This window comes from Periplaneta americana, chromosome 1, assembly GCF_040183065.1.
Source record: "Periplaneta americana isolate PAMFEO1 chromosome 1, P.americana_PAMFEO1_priV1, whole genome shotgun sequence".
In the NCBI taxonomy this organism is placed as follows: domain Eukaryota; kingdom Metazoa; phylum Arthropoda; class Insecta; order Blattodea; family Blattidae; genus Periplaneta; species Periplaneta americana.
This window is the reverse complement of record NC_091117.1, coordinates 51,364,843-51,383,328: the sequence shown is the minus strand read 5'-3', so window position 1 is coordinate 51,383,328 and position 18,486 is coordinate 51,364,843. Positions and strand designations below refer to the sequence as shown.

Sequence of the window (18,486 nt, the reverse complement as noted above, 5' to 3'; positions counted from 1 at the left end):
GGCTATTTTGCGTGCGTGTGAAGAGATTATGATATGATGACAGGTAACTGAAACGGGAGGCAAGGTAGGTAGGTGTAGAAGTGTGAAGGACTTGGAAAAGGAGAACAAGAGAATGAAAATTTCTACGTTCGTTAAACCGTAGCCAGTATAGAGTTTGGAAGGATGGGGTAATGTGGTCAGCGCGACGGACATGTTATGAAGCAACAAAGATTTTATAATTTCTTCAAGATGCAAGATGATCTAAACCCACGCCATGCACTTAAATGCAAAGACATAATTTATTTGATGGGCTTACATTTCTGGAGACAGCAAGGAACTCTTATCTTCTGATTAATAATATCGCACATTCTATGCATATGTAACAGTTTTGTGTGTATGTAACATTTAAAGACGTAATTTTTTTTAGAGTTTTAAATTTCGTTTTATTGCACATTAGTTTTATTTTCTTGCTTCCGCTATGATATAAATCTTTTTTTACTTGGTTTTTCGGCTTTCTATAATGTTCTGTAGGCTCACTGACTTCGTGTTCTTGGCATGTAATAGCGTGTTAGCTGTTAATTTCAGTGTAAAAGTTGTTAAAGAAACATTGCATCCTGCCAAAACATGAGATTTAATGTTTAAGTTCTACAGTATTTGTTAAGTTTTTCTGTAAAAATTGTAAGAAATAATTTATATTCAAGAACCTAGGTGAAATATGAAATGAATATTCATTCATTACTGTACAGCATATGCTACTAGATGTTTGATTAAAATGTGTTATTCGTGAAATATGTGTGTAATAATATGCTTCTGCATTACTAGATGGGCTATGTCATTGAATTCATCAAATATATCGCAAGGAAGTCGCAAGTTGTTGGCCACCAGTTGATTTGGAACATGAGAACAAACATGTACGTCGATGAAGATATGCAGCAGAAGGATTGTGAGTATTGTGTGTTTTTGAAATGCAGAGTGCATTCTGTAATAGCTCTGATCTGGTTCAATACATTAAACAACAAAATATAAAAGACAAAAGTAATTATCATTAAGTCTCAATAATTTAACTTTTAAAAAGTACGATATTTCTCATTTTTGGTTTACATTTTTAAAATCTTCCTAATTGCAATAGTATCTTTTTCCCCAGTTTGTTATAGAAATTTATTTATTAAAATTTGTTAGTTTGTATTTAATTTATACTATTGCTGTCTATATTATTTTGTAATTAGAAACATTTTTAAAATAATCCCTAATTGTAATATTATTGTTGCAATACAGGCTCATTAAAATCTGGAAATGGAATCAGTTAATCGAAGATTTATTACAATGAAACATCTTTCACCAATCTTCTGTTACCTTCCATATATGTATAATTCCTCTCCGCCATTTTTTCATAAATAGACTTATTTATTTTTACTCTTTTCAAATCTGTATTAAATTTCTCCTACACTTCTGATAATAACCAAATGTCATTTTCTAGCCATTCACTACATTTTCTTTTCTCTAAGATATAATACGAGTACAATAAAGGGGGCAACAAAATTTCCCAGTAGAGAGTATTTTGTAGTATTACGTTACAAGCTAATAACTCGTAAAATAAAGATTTAGTGTTAAAATATCATTTTCGTATATGTTTGAAGAGAGATACTTTACTTTGTGACCTTGTCTTCTTTTCAGCTTCTCTGTATGATACACTTGAATCTTTAATCAAGAGCATTGTATCTTCCCTGTCTGGACCTGCAAAGCAGTTCTATGAACGAGAGTTTGATTTCTTTGGTAAAATAACGAACATTTCTGGTGAAATTCGACCGTTTCCCAAAGGTTAGTATTGAAACTGAAAATAACATTTCAATAATAAAAGATTGCTGTGTTATTTAATATTGAAAACTTTTTGTGTAGGTGCTGAACGAAAACGAGCTTGTCTGGAGGCACTCAGCAAGGTCCAGGTGCAGGAAGGCTGCTACCTGCCTTCTAATCCTGAAGCTATGGTTGTAGACATTGATTACAAAAGTGGAACACCAATGCAGAGGTTTGTCATGGCACTTCAAATAGGTCATTTGATTTTAGAGGCTTCTGTGCTATTTTTACAGACAGTTTTCTTTTCAGAGCTTTCTCATTGCATTAAAATGCATGGTTAATGTATTATAGAATAAGTATTGATAGTTCGTTTCATTGCTTTAGGCACCCTATTCTTCTTTCATTCCAATTTGATAAACAATTTTTGTATTTGAAAGATTAGGGGAAAGAAACGTCGATGTCTATAATAAGCTGTTCCGAGAAAATGACATTTTAACACGTTGACATCGACTGTTCTTTCCCCGCAGTACAAATCTTCAAATCTGTTTTACAAGGACTACATGCTCGTAAAACCTCTGAAGAACAACAGAGTGGACTACTTAACTCAAAAATGTCGATAGGTGGATATCGACGTTTTTTTTTCCCTGTCCTTTCATATTTTGTATATTTGTAGACTTTGATATTTATTTATCTTTATGTTTCTTTTGATTGCAATACTCACCTTTCTCGTCCATTCAGAGTTTTCACTGCTGTAAATTCTTAATATGTGTAAATTGTATTTTAAAGAACTTTTTTAATAATTCTGCTTAACTGTTCAAAGATCTTTTTTGGTTTTCTGTTCTGTTAAAATTAATTAATTCATATATTTTTTATTTTAATATTAATTATATGCAAATGTAATAAAGTTGTAAAGTTTTTAGACTTTTATTATATTTAAATATTAAGTATTATAAAGTGAGTCAGTAACAAATAAAGCAAATAATAATAATTACAGTAGAACCCATTTTTAACAAATTTCTGAGGGATTACTTTTTTTTTTCCTCTTAAATAGAGGTTTTTCATTAATATGGGGTTTACATAAAATGGGCTAAAATAACTAGTACTAACGTGTGTTATGTACCAAACATAGGGCTAATTATTTAATTAGGCCTATAATTATTATTATTTACAATACATTTCATTATAATATTTTCTAACTCTTCACATAGTGAGGCACAAATGTTTTACCGTTTGGTTGAACCCGAACACACAATGTTATCTTTTGAGAAATGTAAGGTAGAATGCTTAAAATTTCCTTAGGAAAAAGAGATAGATGCTAATTTGGAGGAAAAAGTAGACGCTAATTTGGAAAAGAAAAGTAGATGCTCATTTCAGAAAAATAGATGCTAAGTTTTGATGAAAATAGATGGTAAAAATTCAGGCCCCTATTTATTTAGATTACTGAAATCTTTTGTTTTTGATAATATTATTTTTTCTTCATCCGTCTTATAATGCCATGTGCTTACTCTGAAAGAATTTTAATCATGTCCCTGCAGTGCAGCCAAAGCTCCATACCTGGCGCGATTCCGTGTTCGACGCTGTGGTATCAATGAGCTGGAGAACGTGGCTATGGCTGTGTCCTCACAGCAATCATCACAGTCACAGCATCTTGCCTTGAGGGATATCAACTCCAGCAGCATGAAGCAGGAAATATGGCAGGCTGCGATCTTCAAAGTAAGCATACTTGTTCGTATTTTTACATGTTGGGTATCAACACTACACAATCTGTAAAATGGGAAGAAGGTTGACCTTGACGAATCTCTGAGCACCATTCAATTGGGAGCTTGCAACATTGTCATATAGTACTTGCACCATGAATGCGTGTTGCCAAGTGTAACCATGTGTACTTTCTGTTCTTGGGGGTGGGGGCTGATGGTGGTCTAAGCTACCAGAGTGGTGTGACACCTGAACAATTGTCTGTATAGGCTACATCTGAAGTCCGATTAGTGTAAAGGCTGGTTCACATTAAACCGGAAACGAGAATTGGAACGAAAATGAAAACGGTAAAATTGTTAAAATGTGTACATTTAAATGTGAGCATTCACAATTAACGAAAAGCTTGCCGGAGCCCGAGATCAGGAACAGAGAGTTGGCCAAGTTTCAACTTTGGCGTTCACATTTCCGATCACAGCCCACTAGATTCATTCTATTGCCATCTAAAAGCTATTTTGTCGTCGTATATTTTGTAGCAAGAAGACCGTGACATAACCTATGCATTATTTTGTTCTGTGCTGTGCATCATGGAGGAAGTTTTATTTGATGAGATTCTAATATTGAGTGTTGAGGAAAATCCTTACTTTTACGATAAGCGGCACGCCTCGTATAAAGATGAGAAAAAGAAGGAGAATATGCGGCTTTCAATAGCTGCATCTCTGAACACCGATCGGAAGCGAATCATATTTTATTACTGTATTGGTTGTATTACACACTACATATTCATGCTTCAATTCAATAACTACTGTTATGTTCATTTTTGTTCTATTACAAATCTTTCTTCTCTAATTATTTTACGTTATGGTAGACTTAAAATAGGTTGTGATGGGCATATTTATAGTACCGTACCTAATGAAATGTTTCAGCTGAAATTTCGAAGTTGGTTAACCTGTGTTTATGTTGGCTGCTTTGTACTCATGAGAGAACGCCATTGGTCAATTATATACAAATAACATCAGAATGCATAATATCGACTTTACATATCGTAATTGAAATACATATCGATATGCATCGTCATCTACATTCTCGGTTTATTGTGAATAAAAAATTGTCATATACACGTCCTCTGCTTCTCGTTCCCAGTTTATTGTGAACCAGCCTTAATGTGTAACTAGTCGGTGCTGGAAAGAAACTGGCTACCTATCCCATTATCTCCTAGCTTAGTTGCGTCATAAGTAGTGCCTTTTTGGTATCACTTGTGAGGTTCAGATCTGTCTTTGGACAGTTGACTAAACAACAACTATCTTCCAGTCTAGTCTTTCTATCTATTCTACGAAATAACTGCTAACTAAGAGAATGATTGAATGTTTTTAGTAGTAATTTACAGGCAATGCCAACATACATAATTAGTAGTGAATCATAGTGAAAAATTTGTTGTGAACTGGGACTAATTTCGGAATTTCGCTTCATATAAAGAAAAAAATGTATTGTATGCCTGTTATTAATTACTTCTGTTATCATACTGTAGATCCCTCCTATCCTCAATTTGTAAACTGAAACAAAAATTAAACAGTCAAACCAATACAACTTCAGTTTTAACCCTGAAACTGGGTGGTGTATTTTACAGTGCAAAGTTTGAATTTTTTTTTCTAAAATTTGACCTCTGATCTGACTTTAAAATGGACGGAGTTACGCAGCAAGAGGCCAACAGCCAAAAACCTGATTTCGAGATACTGATCATTGAAATAACTCTGGTTTTTATTAAACACTTTATGCAAGAAATATTGTAATATTCATACTATTACAAAAAATAGCACAAATAATAATAAAAAAAGCTAACCGATTTTTAATAACAGACCAGCAGTTGATTTAATATTGCAAAACAAAATAAATAAATTTTATGCAATAAACGAATTTTGCTTATAAATAGCAGACAGATTTTTCCAAGGTAAATAATTCAGCCAACAGATCTGTGCAAATATCTCAGTTTTTTTTAAATTATTGGTTGGCTTAATTCCATCCAGATATGAATCTAAATGTAAGTTTTATAAAATGTACTAAATATTTTGGGTATAAAATAATGAAATTACAATGAGAGTGAGATTGTTAGACAGTGACAAGAAAGTTTATGATAATTGATACAATCTATCATCGTTACAGCAATGTAATTTTAAGTCTTACATTGACACTTATATTAACTTTTGTGACGTAGGTTGGAGATGATGTGCGTCAAGATATGCTTGCGTTGCAAGTGATAGGAATATTCAAGAACATTTTCCAACAAGTGGGACTGGATCTGTACCTGTTTCCGTATAGAGTGGTTGCTACTGCACCTGGGGTAAGTGAACAAAATTGAAGGAAATAAAACAAAATCATCTTGCACAGTCATTCTAGTGGATTTAGCTGTCTGTAACACCCCTAACGAGGAGGATACACTTCTGAAGACGAGAGCTGATGTTTGAAATGTCGTGAATTCTGCTTTATTCATTACCAACACTGTAAGAAATCTAATCAACACCTCTTCTATACAATCCACCTTAGCTTTTTCTCTATTTAGATCATTATAGTATTAAGTGCTTCTTTTCTGATCAGCTCTTTGAACTGAAAACGTATAAAAAAAGTTACTTATTTCTAAAACTGTGAAACAATTTTCAGTGTGGTGTAATAGAATGTGTTCCAAATGCCAAATCTCGTGATCAACTGGGGCGTCAGACAGACATTGGCATGTATGAGTACTTCATCAAGAAATATGGTGACGAGACGACAAAGGAATTCCAGGTAATAGTCTTGATAAGTCAGGGGTGAACGCAAGGTGGAACCTATTTGGATTTGAGTATTTTTTTATCCATAATCGTTTTCCCTTCTCTAATTTTTACTGTCACAGTAACAAAATCTACATCGACATAAGGCATAGTTCTTCTATCCTTCCTTCAGTATAATCCCTATGCTTGGTGCTATAGCACGTTCGAATTATTATAACATTGCTATCTTTATTATAGAGAGACCTACCACCTAATAATAATAAGAGACCTTGTAATAAAATGAATCAACACAATATGAAATTGAACTTGTTGTGAAATATATTGCAAAGGTTTCATAGTTCTGCAGTGCAGATGTTAAATGAATGGGTTATTTATGAAAGGGCCTAAGTCGCTAATTTTGTGAAAATGAGTCTGTAATGTAAAAACTACCCTTTGGGTGTAGATACATCATATTTAGATATGAAGAGGACTAAGTTTCACACTCTAATGTGTAGTAGAATTTATAATACAATTTTTATTTCAGCCTTAATTTCAAAATTTCGGCATGTAAGCAGTTTTTCTTAAATTGCTAACAATTTAGTATTCAAGACTTAGGCCCTTTCATAAATAACCCATTCAAAATATTGTGCATTGTCGATTTTAAACTCATTTTAAGAGCAGTATTCACCTGTTCATTATTTTGAGTTCTGACTTTATTGTGAAACGTTGTTTTAACATTTTGTGCATTTGACATTGTTCATATTTTTAATATAAATTTCTTGTGTAAGTGTAATAATGACACAAGCATTCTTTATTATACAAGATTAAACAGAAGTTAAAATTTGTTAAAAATTGGATGGGTGAAGAAATTATGTTTGAAAGGTTTTATAAAGCTATTCATGAATATGTTCTTTAGAACATTCTATAATATTAATAAATATACCGTAACGTAATAATAATAATAATAATAATAATAATAATACACAAAATTTAAAATATCGATAATGTAAATTCTAAAAAATTTTTAATAATGACCCCTCGTCCCCCTTGACAAAATTCTGCATACGCCACTGATAAGTACATTGTATTGCAGAGCTGTGTTTATTTGTTAGGATGTTATGTTGCTTTCATTACATAATCTGTGCATGTTATTGTTTCAGCATGCACGTCGCAATTTTGTGAAATCAATGGCCGCCTATAGTGTGATTGGGTTCTTACTTCAGATAAAGGATCGTCACAATGGAAACATCATGTTGGATGTTGATGGTCATATCATACATATAGGTAAAATAATTGACACATAAGTACCTACTTCTGCAGTACCTGTAATTTAATGAATAATTGTTTGAACTTAAGTAGTTTCAATTTTTTATGCGTTGTTGCGTCATTTTCGGAGGAGAATCTTAGGGTAGGCTTATTTTTCGTAACTACGACAACTTTAAGTTAATTTGTGCTTGTTAAATATTATTTCTATTAATAAGGGGTTCGCCAAATTCAGATCATTCTGACAGAGGTTTGCAGTCTCAAAAGTTTGGTAACCACTTTGTTGTATTGTATTAGAATTAAAGTAAGTTGTAAGTTAATATTTGTTGTATTATGTTCATTATCTTTAGTTCCACCCATGTGTCTTGTTCATGTTAATCATAGCCTACACCATATACAGTACTGGTATTACTACAAATAAAACAAATTCACGTACCCTGTGGCTAGCCAATCTGACTGGGTTTTTTCATGGTTTCCCTCAGTCACAAAGGCAAATGCAGGATTGGAAATTTATATACCATGATTCATCACCGCCTTAGTCACCAATATTATAAACATTAATCAAAATCTAAAATCAGTTACGTGAACACAAGTCATCTACAACACGCAACAGAAACAGGAACTCAACAATAGTAACAACGGTCTACTGGTATACCTACAGATCCTAACAAATGATATGACCACAGATGTTAAAGCTTGTGTAAATAAACTTACAAAAAATAAATATAAAAAAAAATAATAAATAAAAAAAAACTAAAAAAAAATTCAAGTTCATAATAGAAAAGCAAACTGATTGCTTTGACATGTTTCAGATTTTGGATTCATGTTTGAAAGTTCCCCTGGCGGTAATCTGGGGTTTGAGCCAGATATTAAGCTGACAGATGAGATGGTAATGGTGATGGGAGGTAAAATGGAAGCATCACCATTCCGTTGGTTCATGGAACTCTGTGTGCAAGCCTACTTGGCAGTGAGGTGAGTGTTAGCTGTGCAGAAACCTTGTTTTACTATCTTTTTATGCATCACCCAGCATCTGTATTCACAATATGCAGTTGATTATATTGTTTTATGCTGTTATTTGTTTTCATTATTCACGGTTAATATGTCAGCAAGATTATGAATTACGTACAGTACTGAATTCAGTCATTTCGGGAGTTCTGTATATTGCACAGTGAGTGGGTATACTACAAGTATTTGTCTCTTTTGGACAATATAATTATTAGTGCTGCAGAATCGATGCATATAACTTCGATTTCAGTGTTGAATTTGACTCATCGATCATTTTTGCAAAGTTACATATTTGATGTCCCCAAGCTAACATAATGAAAATTGATTGACATACATTATTTCTTAAATTATAAAATTAGATTTCTCTTAAATTTTTAAACACAAGTACTTGACTTCAAGAAACTGTATCTCCCATTTTCTATATTATTACAAGATCAATTAAAAAAGTTGTCACTGAGAACAGCATCCTCTCTAGCATTTTGCTTTTTTTTCTCAAATACTTAAAATATAAAACGTCATTATTTTATGCTTTTATTGTATTCTTTAATATTTATTCTTCTTATCCTATAGAACGTTGTTAATAAATAACTGAAATTGTTTAAGTTTTACATGTTTTAATATTGTCCCCAATTCTGTTACTAGTCAAAATATTGAAAAAATGATGTACTATACATTAGTGTCAGTAGAAGAAAGGTCTGCATGGTTAGATACAGTATCTTTATTTTGTGGTGTTATTTCACTGTTTTAACTATATTAGTGATTCGTTTTCTGCCAAACAGTTAGTGCAGTGTATTTATTAGAAGATTTCTAATATCTACAATTACTAGGAGTGCTTTTAATCCATGCATACCAATTTAATTCTAATTTTTTCATTCTATACAAAGAAACTGGCTTTGTTTATGTGGTTGTTAAGGACGTTTTTTTCTCTATTTCGTATATTAACTTCTTGTGTATCGCTGAATATTATTCTTAACTGTTTTCATAACCCACTACAATTATATACTCTATGTTATGACATCTGTTTCCGCTACATCTACTACGGCTGATATTGTTTCTGAAATTCCTTCAACCTTAACAGATAATCTTCATTCATTTATATGTAACCTATGAGGGAAATCGTTTACAAAACGTGGACTAAATATCCATATAGCTCGTAATCACAGTCTTAAACAAGACTCCCCGTCTGTCGGCATTAACCTCCATGATACTTCCTCTTCATTCAAAAGTAGCATTCAAGACTCAGAAGCAAAATTTTTAATGGAAAAAAAATAGACTCAGAAGAATCGATTTCAAACTCTACATGCCCTTACTGTGGTAAATCATTTCGTCGTATCAACAGTCATATATTTCGTGCCCATCCTGATATATAGACGAAATATTTCAACAAAATATGACCCAAATCCTACAATTCCAAATGTTAATGATTGCTTGAGTCAAGATAGTTCATCTCTTAAAAATGAAGAGGACTTAAAATTTTGGGAACAACAGTTTTTAAAAATATCTAATGAATTTAAAGATGATAATAAATTTGATGACAATAAGTTTAATGAACTTATACATAGTTTCCTTACATTTCTACGGAATGCTACAGCTCAATGTAAAGGTCCTGAACACCCAGCTGTCAAGTACTTTCGAGCACGGAAAGCCCAGCTGTCGAGTACTTTCGAGCATGGAAAGCCAAGAAACTCAATCAGCAACAATCAAACTTTTCTCAGTCCAGTAATCCCACACGTCGTGATAAACGTTTTCGAGAAAGGAAAAAACAACAATGTAATTATGATCTCGTTCAACATTATTATTATTTTAGACGTAAGAAGATAGTTCAATCTATAATGCATGATACAGAGGTTACACAATGCAAAATTCCCATTTCTAGTATTTATGAATTTTATTCTGAAACATTAGGAACAGAAAATGTTTCCACTTTCGACAACTACACTTTCCCTGAGAATGATGGTATAAATGATTCTCACTATTTGATATCAATTGAAGACATACAACATGCCATGAAAGGAATGAATGTTGATACGGCACCTGGCCCTGCTCGGATATTACTTAAGGTAATAAAAGAACTAAAATGCTCTAATATTATTTGCATTATTGCCAACATAATGCTTGCTTGGAATTATGTTCCCAAATCCTTTAGAAGAGGCCGTACCATCTTAATTCATAAATCTGGAGATCCGAGTATAATTACTAATTGGCGCCCCATAACTATTTTCTCTATTTTACGCAAAATTATTGAAAGGACCTTAGAAAGAAAAATTTGACCTTTTCTGAAACTATCTTTTCAACAAAGAGGATTTGTAAGAACTCCGGGAACATTTATTAATTCTTCACTGGTTAACAGCTGTCTTCAACACTCTAAATTAAAGAAGAAAGATTGTTGTATCACGTTTTTGGACGTTTCCAAAGCGTTTGATAATATTGGACATCAACAAATTGAACAGTCTATTAATTCGACCTCTGTTCCTCAGGAAATGAAATCCCTAATAAAATCTCTCTTAACTAATAACTCTGTCTTCATTGAATTAGATGCAGCTACCCGTACAAAAGACATCCCGTTCGTAGAGGAGTTGCTCAAGGATCACCTTTATCGCCCATTCTGTTCAATCTGGCTATTGATTTCATTTTTAAGGAATTAAATGATCCTGAATATGCCTCTCAATTTGGTTACCAACTTAGTCCATACTGCCAGAGCTTAACAGCTCTAGGATTCGCTGACGATATTGCCCTCATATCAAATAATGTTGAATCAGCTAAGTTTCAAATTGACACTACTACTCAATACTTACAGCGAATAGGTCTACAACTTAATGCCTCTAAATTCAAAGCCATTGTTATAGAAAAAGGAAATCTAAAAACATCTGACATTACAACAATAAGTGGTTTGAATATAGTGTCAACAAATAGCAATGACACCATCAAATATTTAGGGGTCACTTATAAAGATGATATCATTTTAGATGAGAAAGGCATTATAAATAAATTACATACTAGTATATCCAAACTAATACATTCAACGCTTCTCAAACCAGATCTAAAGATAAATATAATAAACCAATATATATGGCCAAGTCTGATTTATCCTCTACAATGTGCTCCATTATCAAAGCTCAAACATAGTTTTCTGCTTGATATTGATAAATTGATAAGAAGTGCTGCCAAGGAAATAATTGGATTGCCAATCGATAGCCCAGATAGTATGCTTTATAGTTCCAGAAAAGTTCGTGGTCTGGGCATTATGAAAGCTTCATGGGAAGCATTCTTGCAACATATTAATGTATGCAACCTGTTAGATTCCATTGATGATCCTCTTCTTGCGACTACAAGAAATTTCGCACAAGAAATAAGAGCCAGTATACAACACCTTGGTTTCCCTTCTGAGGAACAGCCTAATGTCCGAAATATACGGAAGAAACTACGAAATCAACAGTTTGAAGAATGGAAAAAACTTAACCACCGTGGTAAAGGTGTTTCGCATTTTTCAGAATGGTCAAAATCAAATTCCTGGATATCAACCAAGAAAGGCCTTTCCACCTCTCAATGGACTAACGCTATAAAAATGAATTGCAATGTCATCGCAGTACGTAGTGTCCCTGGTAGGAGCCAAGAATCCCGTTGCCGCCATTGCAACGAGTATGAAATCCCTCCTCATGTCTTGGTGTCTGCAGAAAAGGGGAACTGTTGCGGAACAATCGTCATCACTGGGTTAGAAGCCGAATTGCTGAATATCTCAAGAAGTCTGGAAAGTTTGACATTTATGAAGAAGTACATTGTATTTCATCCACTGGCTCCACCAAACGTGCCGACATCATAGCAATTGATAACAATCAAAAGATTGGCTTCATAATCAATCCCACTATAAGATTTGAGGGTGCCGAATTCCAACCACAAGAAGTAGATCTGGAAAAGAAAAGACGTTATTAATCATGCTTTCCTTATCTGGAAGAGAAATACTGCATACCTGTTTGTCGCTGGGCAGTAATTGGCTTGCTCTTTGGTGCAAGGGGCACTATATCAAGATTTTGTATCAATTTCTTTCATCGTTTCCATATCGATCTTTTGGAACTTCAAGATATAGCCATTAATGTTTTAAGACATTCCTTGTTAATTGTAAATAACCATGTGTACAGCTCTATATATGAAAAATAAATTATTCATGTCGAGGACAGCTGCCCCCCAAAAATAAATTAAATTAAAATATGCTAAAATAAAAATAACATTTAAATTTAAAATAGAATATTGTTGATCTACAATTAATTTAGGTGCTATTACCGCTCGGTACCCCTTTTTCAAGGGAAGCTATCCTTTTTGGATTCTTCTCTCTTCAAGATGGTTGTAAGCTGTATGAAATAGAAACTAGAAACTGTGTTCTTTAACAAGCTTGAAATACACTGGGGATCAAACTTGGGTGCACAGGATTAAGAGTCCAGTGCTCTAGCCAGTAGACCACCATGACGGCTATGGAAGTTAATGTAATATGTACTTTATGTATTTCATCAAGAATGTAAGGATCCTGAGACTCTTGATCAAGACTGCTTGTTTTACAGATGATATAAAACGAGATTGTTTTGCGAGGTATAATATATTTTTCTGTGTTGTTGCAGGCCTTACCAGGAAGCCATAATTTCTCTGGTGTCACTGATGCTGGACACAGGTCTGCCATGCTTCCGTGGGCAGACCATCAAACTCTTGAGAGCGAGATTCGCCCCTCAGGCCAGCGACAAAGAAGCAGCGGCATACATGATCTCTATCATTAGAAACTCTTTCCTTAACTTCCGAACCAGAACCTATGACATGATCCAGTATTACCAGAACCAGATTCCATACTAAAGTGCAATATTCCATTCCACTGTTGACACTACATTTCTGTACAATGGATAATGTAAATAACGGTTACTTATATGTATATATTGTTGATATATACTTCAACGTTAGATGAAAACTGTTATTAAAAATTTCGGGTAATTACACAGTCTAGTCCCAGTTGGTTAATGAAATTAACGAGTTTCCGGTTTTCTAAGTATTAGTTCAGTCTGAGAATTTAAAATTATTGTATAATAGCTTTCAGAGAGACCAAATATGTATTAAGACATGTACATACATACACCATATACATATACATACACATACATATACATACACACACAGCATTCTTGTCCTATTTTAATTTAGTGCATAATGATGATCATGATGATGATGGGAAGCAGGAGAAGGAGGAGGCTAATGGTGATAATCATAATGATGATAATCATGTTGATAATTTTGTTGTGAATATTATGATGATAGCAAAGATTAGAATGTGGCTATTATTATTATTATTATTATTATTATTATTATTATTATCATCATCATCATCATCATCATCGTGATTATTATTATTATTATTATTATTATTATTATTATTATTAAGAAAAGATAGAGAGATAGATATAAAGAGGATGATGATAATTGTAATTATTATTATGATGATGATGATGATGATGATGATGATGATGATGATGATGATGATGAAGGTGATTATGGTGGCGATGATTACGATAATGCATGGAATGATTGCAAGGAAAGGAGTGTACACTGAAAGAATGTGCCTCTCATCACCAGGCAGCGAAACTTAGTGCCCAATGGGAGAGAGGTTAACTGTTGTAGAGTCTTTCTATTGTCTACAATAGAAGGTGGCGTGGGTCATCTCCCGTTGAACTATTGTGCCTTAGTTGTTCCTAAGACAAAGTCACCGCAGTCATTTGCTGTTTACTTGCTTTGTGTTGCAGTCGACGAGTAACTTACATCATGGACTAGAGACTACATAATTTCGCATTAATTTCGAAAGAAAAAAAATCGTTATAAAACATTAGTGTGGTAAGATAATCGTAATAATTTCGTATAAATTGGAATGGAATTTTACACAAAAAATACCCTATATTACGTATTAAGCGTCAAAATAATGATTAAGAAAAGATTTACTACATTAATTTATTCTACATATTAAAATTAAACAAAATTTGTAACAATGAGAAAAAAAAACATTATTTGTATTATGTAACATACGTCTTTATTTGTGGAATGAAAGCATAGCAGAAGTCATATTAGTATTTTCTTTCATTCTGTGCCTGTAGTCACTAACAATGAAATAAATTATACTTTGAGAAAAACCTTTCTGCATCAGCAGATGCACAAGGAACCCAGACACATTTCAACACAGCAGATGTAAATTCAGGGCAATTCAACACGAGAGCTCGTAATGTCTTGATCACGTCAACTTTAACATTAGAAGTGTTTGGTGATTGTTTCAAAACTATTTTTTTTTTTTTTTCAAAGTAAGAAATGCGACATTGCAATCAGTACTTTTATATCCTTGACATAACTCATTATTTTAATTCTTTCTGTGAGTGCATCGATATTACCAACATTTATCTATACAATATTTGCTGAGTTGAATAATTCATTTAAATTTACATACAATGAATATGAATCAAGTAACTCGTATTTTTAAATTTTCTGAATCACTAGTTTATGATATGCTTAAATAATTCTTGTATTTCAATCTTCAAGTCCAAACTGAAATGGTTAATTAATTTGTCTACTGATGCTCCAACATTACCAGAACTTTCTACTGTATATTCATTCTACACTTCACGTCATTCGAAAATCTGTGGTCTCTACCTATTCCTCTCCATTGCTAACCATTACTCATGCGCAAATAAACAAATCTGTACTTATAGTAAAGGAACAGCAAACCTGTTTCATCGGACACTAAATTTCACTGCCTACACATCACTATCTTTGTTCACAAATTTTACAACTTCCCAGAATTTGAATTTCTCCATATATGGTCGTCTAGGACCTTTTGAGCTTTGTTAGTCTTGATTATGAAGAATATCCTTCCTGGATTGGGGGTGGTATTTGTAATACAGAACTCATTATTCCGTTAAGAGAATGACAGGGGAAAATGTTGCCTAAGATAGTTGAATTTTGTTATGTATGATTAATGATGTTAAATTTTTTCTTGTTAAATTTTTCCTGGAGCGCTTTCATTCAGGAACTGGGTTTTTTACATGATGTAAATGTACAACATTGCCGTCTTAGTTTTATTCTGATTCCAAAGCAACAAATGCTAAGCTTAATCAAGTATTTAAATGCTAAGCATTGTAATCGTTCTTAGAAGTGTATGCTCTTCAGCTGGGTTTGAACTCTCTAACCTCAGATCTAATGAAAAGACTGGATGGAGTTATCCAAGAGCAGACCAACTGGCAGTTTTGTAAAAAATTAGATTTCGTCATCTGGAAGCTGAAACTATCTTAAAAAAGTACCTGAACACATGGTTTGTTATTTTCCACTTTCAACTTTGAGTTTTAGTTCTTGTTGACTTGCTTTTCTTCCATTTTATATTCTGCGATAGCAGACGAACACATAGTTCGTTGTTGCAAAATTTACTTAATATTTATTCGTCGTCGTCTTCCTAACAAGTATTAGGCCAAGTGGCCTGTCACGGTCTCAAACTATAATTTTCAGTCCATCTCTTCTTTGGACGGCCTAGAGATCTTTTGCCATATGGATGGTAATGAAACAGTGCTTTTGGAATTCTGTATCGATTCATTCGTTCGAGATGACCCTTCCACTGAAGTTGATATTTGCTGATGAACTGTATAATGGGTTCTATTTGAAGTTCTTGCATTATGTCCTCATTTTTTTATGATCCCAGCGAGTATATCCAGCTGTTGCTCTTATAAACCTCATCTCACTTGCTTTTATTCTACTGACATCTTTATTCTTCACAGTCCACGCTTCACTACCATAGCTTAATACTGGCTGTGCTAAGATTTTATACAAGCCTATTCTTGTGCGTCTTTGTACTAGTGAAGGTTTCATGATTTTATTAATGATCCCCATTGTTTTATTATATTTACATATTTTTTCAGCAATATCTACTTCATCATAAGGTGATAGTGTATTTATTATAATGGTAAATAATGCCCTGTTTGGTGTTGAAATTATTTTCTTCTATACTCAGTTGAAATTGAACAAAATTTATACTTTGAGTTTATAATTAATTCCAACTAAATACCTCAATATCTCTAAAAAGTGAATTTGCTTGTTGGTATCCTATTATATAACGTCGTCAAAGTATAATATGTGTTCACCAGATATAGGTTAATATAACAAAGGAAGTGCAATTAAAAAGTACAAATGGAATACACTCCATAATAATAAGTGCTGGATATTTTAGCAGGCATGCAATATGCTGTTCATTACCATGCTGGATTCAATCAGCTTGTTGCAATTTATTTTCAGCAGATGATATACACAGTCAATATTGTATGATTCCCAATAGAACAGTACAAACTGTTTGCATGAAGATGCTAGCTGGGACAAGATTGTGTAATACCTGTATTTATTTTACAGTGATTTATGTCCTCAAAGATAGCTCTTAAAAATAAATAATATTGCTAGTATTTTTCCTTCTCGAAGAAATAGTCATGCATTTGATGTCTTCTTCCATTTATTCTGTACTCATTCTGTAACTTTTGCAAAAGTTCTCCAGTTTGTGAACTAATATTTGTTACCTTAGTGTCACATTATGCTTTGTACTTAACATTATTTTATGGATTAAGAAGATTGTAAATTCTGCAGGATAAATTGAACCTTCAAAAGGATTCCTCTATTGATATTAATAATGTTAAAAGTCCACGTAGACTTGTTAAATTATCATTGAAAAACAAAAACTGAAAAGACTACAGTGGACTATAGTGGACTTCATGTTGTCAGCAGACAGCTGGATACATGAAGAAGATTGATTGTTAAATTATCATAACATTATTAAAGAGAGGTCTTTGTTTACGGTTTTGGTTTGAATATGCCTTGCAGTTTTGTTTTTGTTGGTTTCCCTTGCAATAAATCGTGCATTTTATAATCAGAATGTAGCGCATATTCGATAATAATGAAAAAGAAATACATTTGAAATTTTGGAATACGTAATTTTTGTATTATAAATTAGCTCTTACATCGAATTGAATACAGATTTAATTGATAAATAATATTAGTTCATTATCTTGATATCGAGACTCTCTTCTTGAATATCTTGTTGCTGTGATGATAAAATAAGAGTTAATACACCATAATTTAACTTTAAAAATGATATGAATATTATTTATATTTGTGTGTCACATTTTTGGGTTACATTGTGTATTTAAATACAGTCTATATTTTACACACTGCAGAAATACCACAGTCTACTATATACAGTCACGAAGCTTGAGTTTTGAGGGTGCTAGAAACAATAGACTGTGCCGGTACTATTTTGCATTGGCTGTAATGAGGCGATATTAGCGATCCTAGTGGTGAGCAACTATCTAATGTTTGCATATTTACTACGTATTGAGCTTCGTGACTGTATATACTAGACTGTAGTAATACAGTGTATTTGAGTTAATACCTCACTGTTGAAGCAGCACTAATGGCTGCCTCCATGCAGTCTGCAAGAATGTTTGAACATAATCTCTTAGACACTCATTCATTATTACCACAAATTGTTGTCATATTAAAATAAAAATAAAATACATACAGTAGCTTTATTTACAAGCATTCAACAACAAACAAACCTCCTTAGTAACTACTATAGGTAATTTTTCTCTTATCATGGAGTGAATTTCGCAGCATATATTTTCCTGCAGTTGTTTCATAGTATGAGAATTTGTGTGGTATATTTTATCCGAAGGTAATTACAATTAATTAGATCTGGAAACCAATTTATGCTTATTAATCAGTGGTAGCTATGGCTTTTATGAGTTTAAATTGACATATCTCTCACTGTATAGGCTGTCTAAGATCAAGGCGTGATATAACAGTAAGATAACTTGGGTTAAACACAAGATAAATTGAACTCCCCCAGTCACTATAGAAAGAGCTGGTTTGCTGCTAGGTCTAGCAGCTCGCTTGAATGACAATTCTTTTATGGTGATCATGTGATTGGAATGGATGTTTCTTGAGTTACTATACAACAGCTAGAGTT

The 18,486-nt window shown here is 32.9% G+C and overlaps 1 protein-coding gene across 4 annotated transcripts in view; it reads left to right on the top strand.

The window, feature by feature from the left end:
* The window catches only part of Pi4KIIIalpha (phosphatidylinositol 4-kinase III alpha), a 97,959-nt gene extending 84,416 nt beyond the window's left edge, over nucleotides 1-13,543 (top strand). For all 4 annotated transcript variants that reach the window (XM_069819612.1, XM_069819620.1, XM_069819603.1 and 1 more), the window contains 9 exons: nucleotides 802-922; nucleotides 1,654-1,797; nucleotides 1,876-2,005; nucleotides 3,309-3,486; nucleotides 5,678-5,803; nucleotides 6,121-6,243; nucleotides 7,367-7,490; nucleotides 8,282-8,441; nucleotides 13,085-13,543. In XM_069819612.1, the coding sequence (XP_069675713.1) occupies nucleotides 802-922; nucleotides 1,654-1,797; nucleotides 1,876-2,005; nucleotides 3,309-3,486; nucleotides 5,678-5,803; nucleotides 6,121-6,243; nucleotides 7,367-7,490; nucleotides 8,282-8,441; nucleotides 13,085-13,310 (1,332 nt within the window). In that variant the 3' untranslated portion in view covers nucleotides 13,311-13,543. The remainder of the gene's footprint in view (nucleotides 1-801; nucleotides 923-1,653; nucleotides 1,798-1,875; nucleotides 2,006-3,308; nucleotides 3,487-5,677; nucleotides 5,804-6,120; nucleotides 6,244-7,366; nucleotides 7,491-8,281; nucleotides 8,442-13,084) is intronic.
* Nucleotides 13,544-18,486: the final 4,943 nt, after the last annotated feature.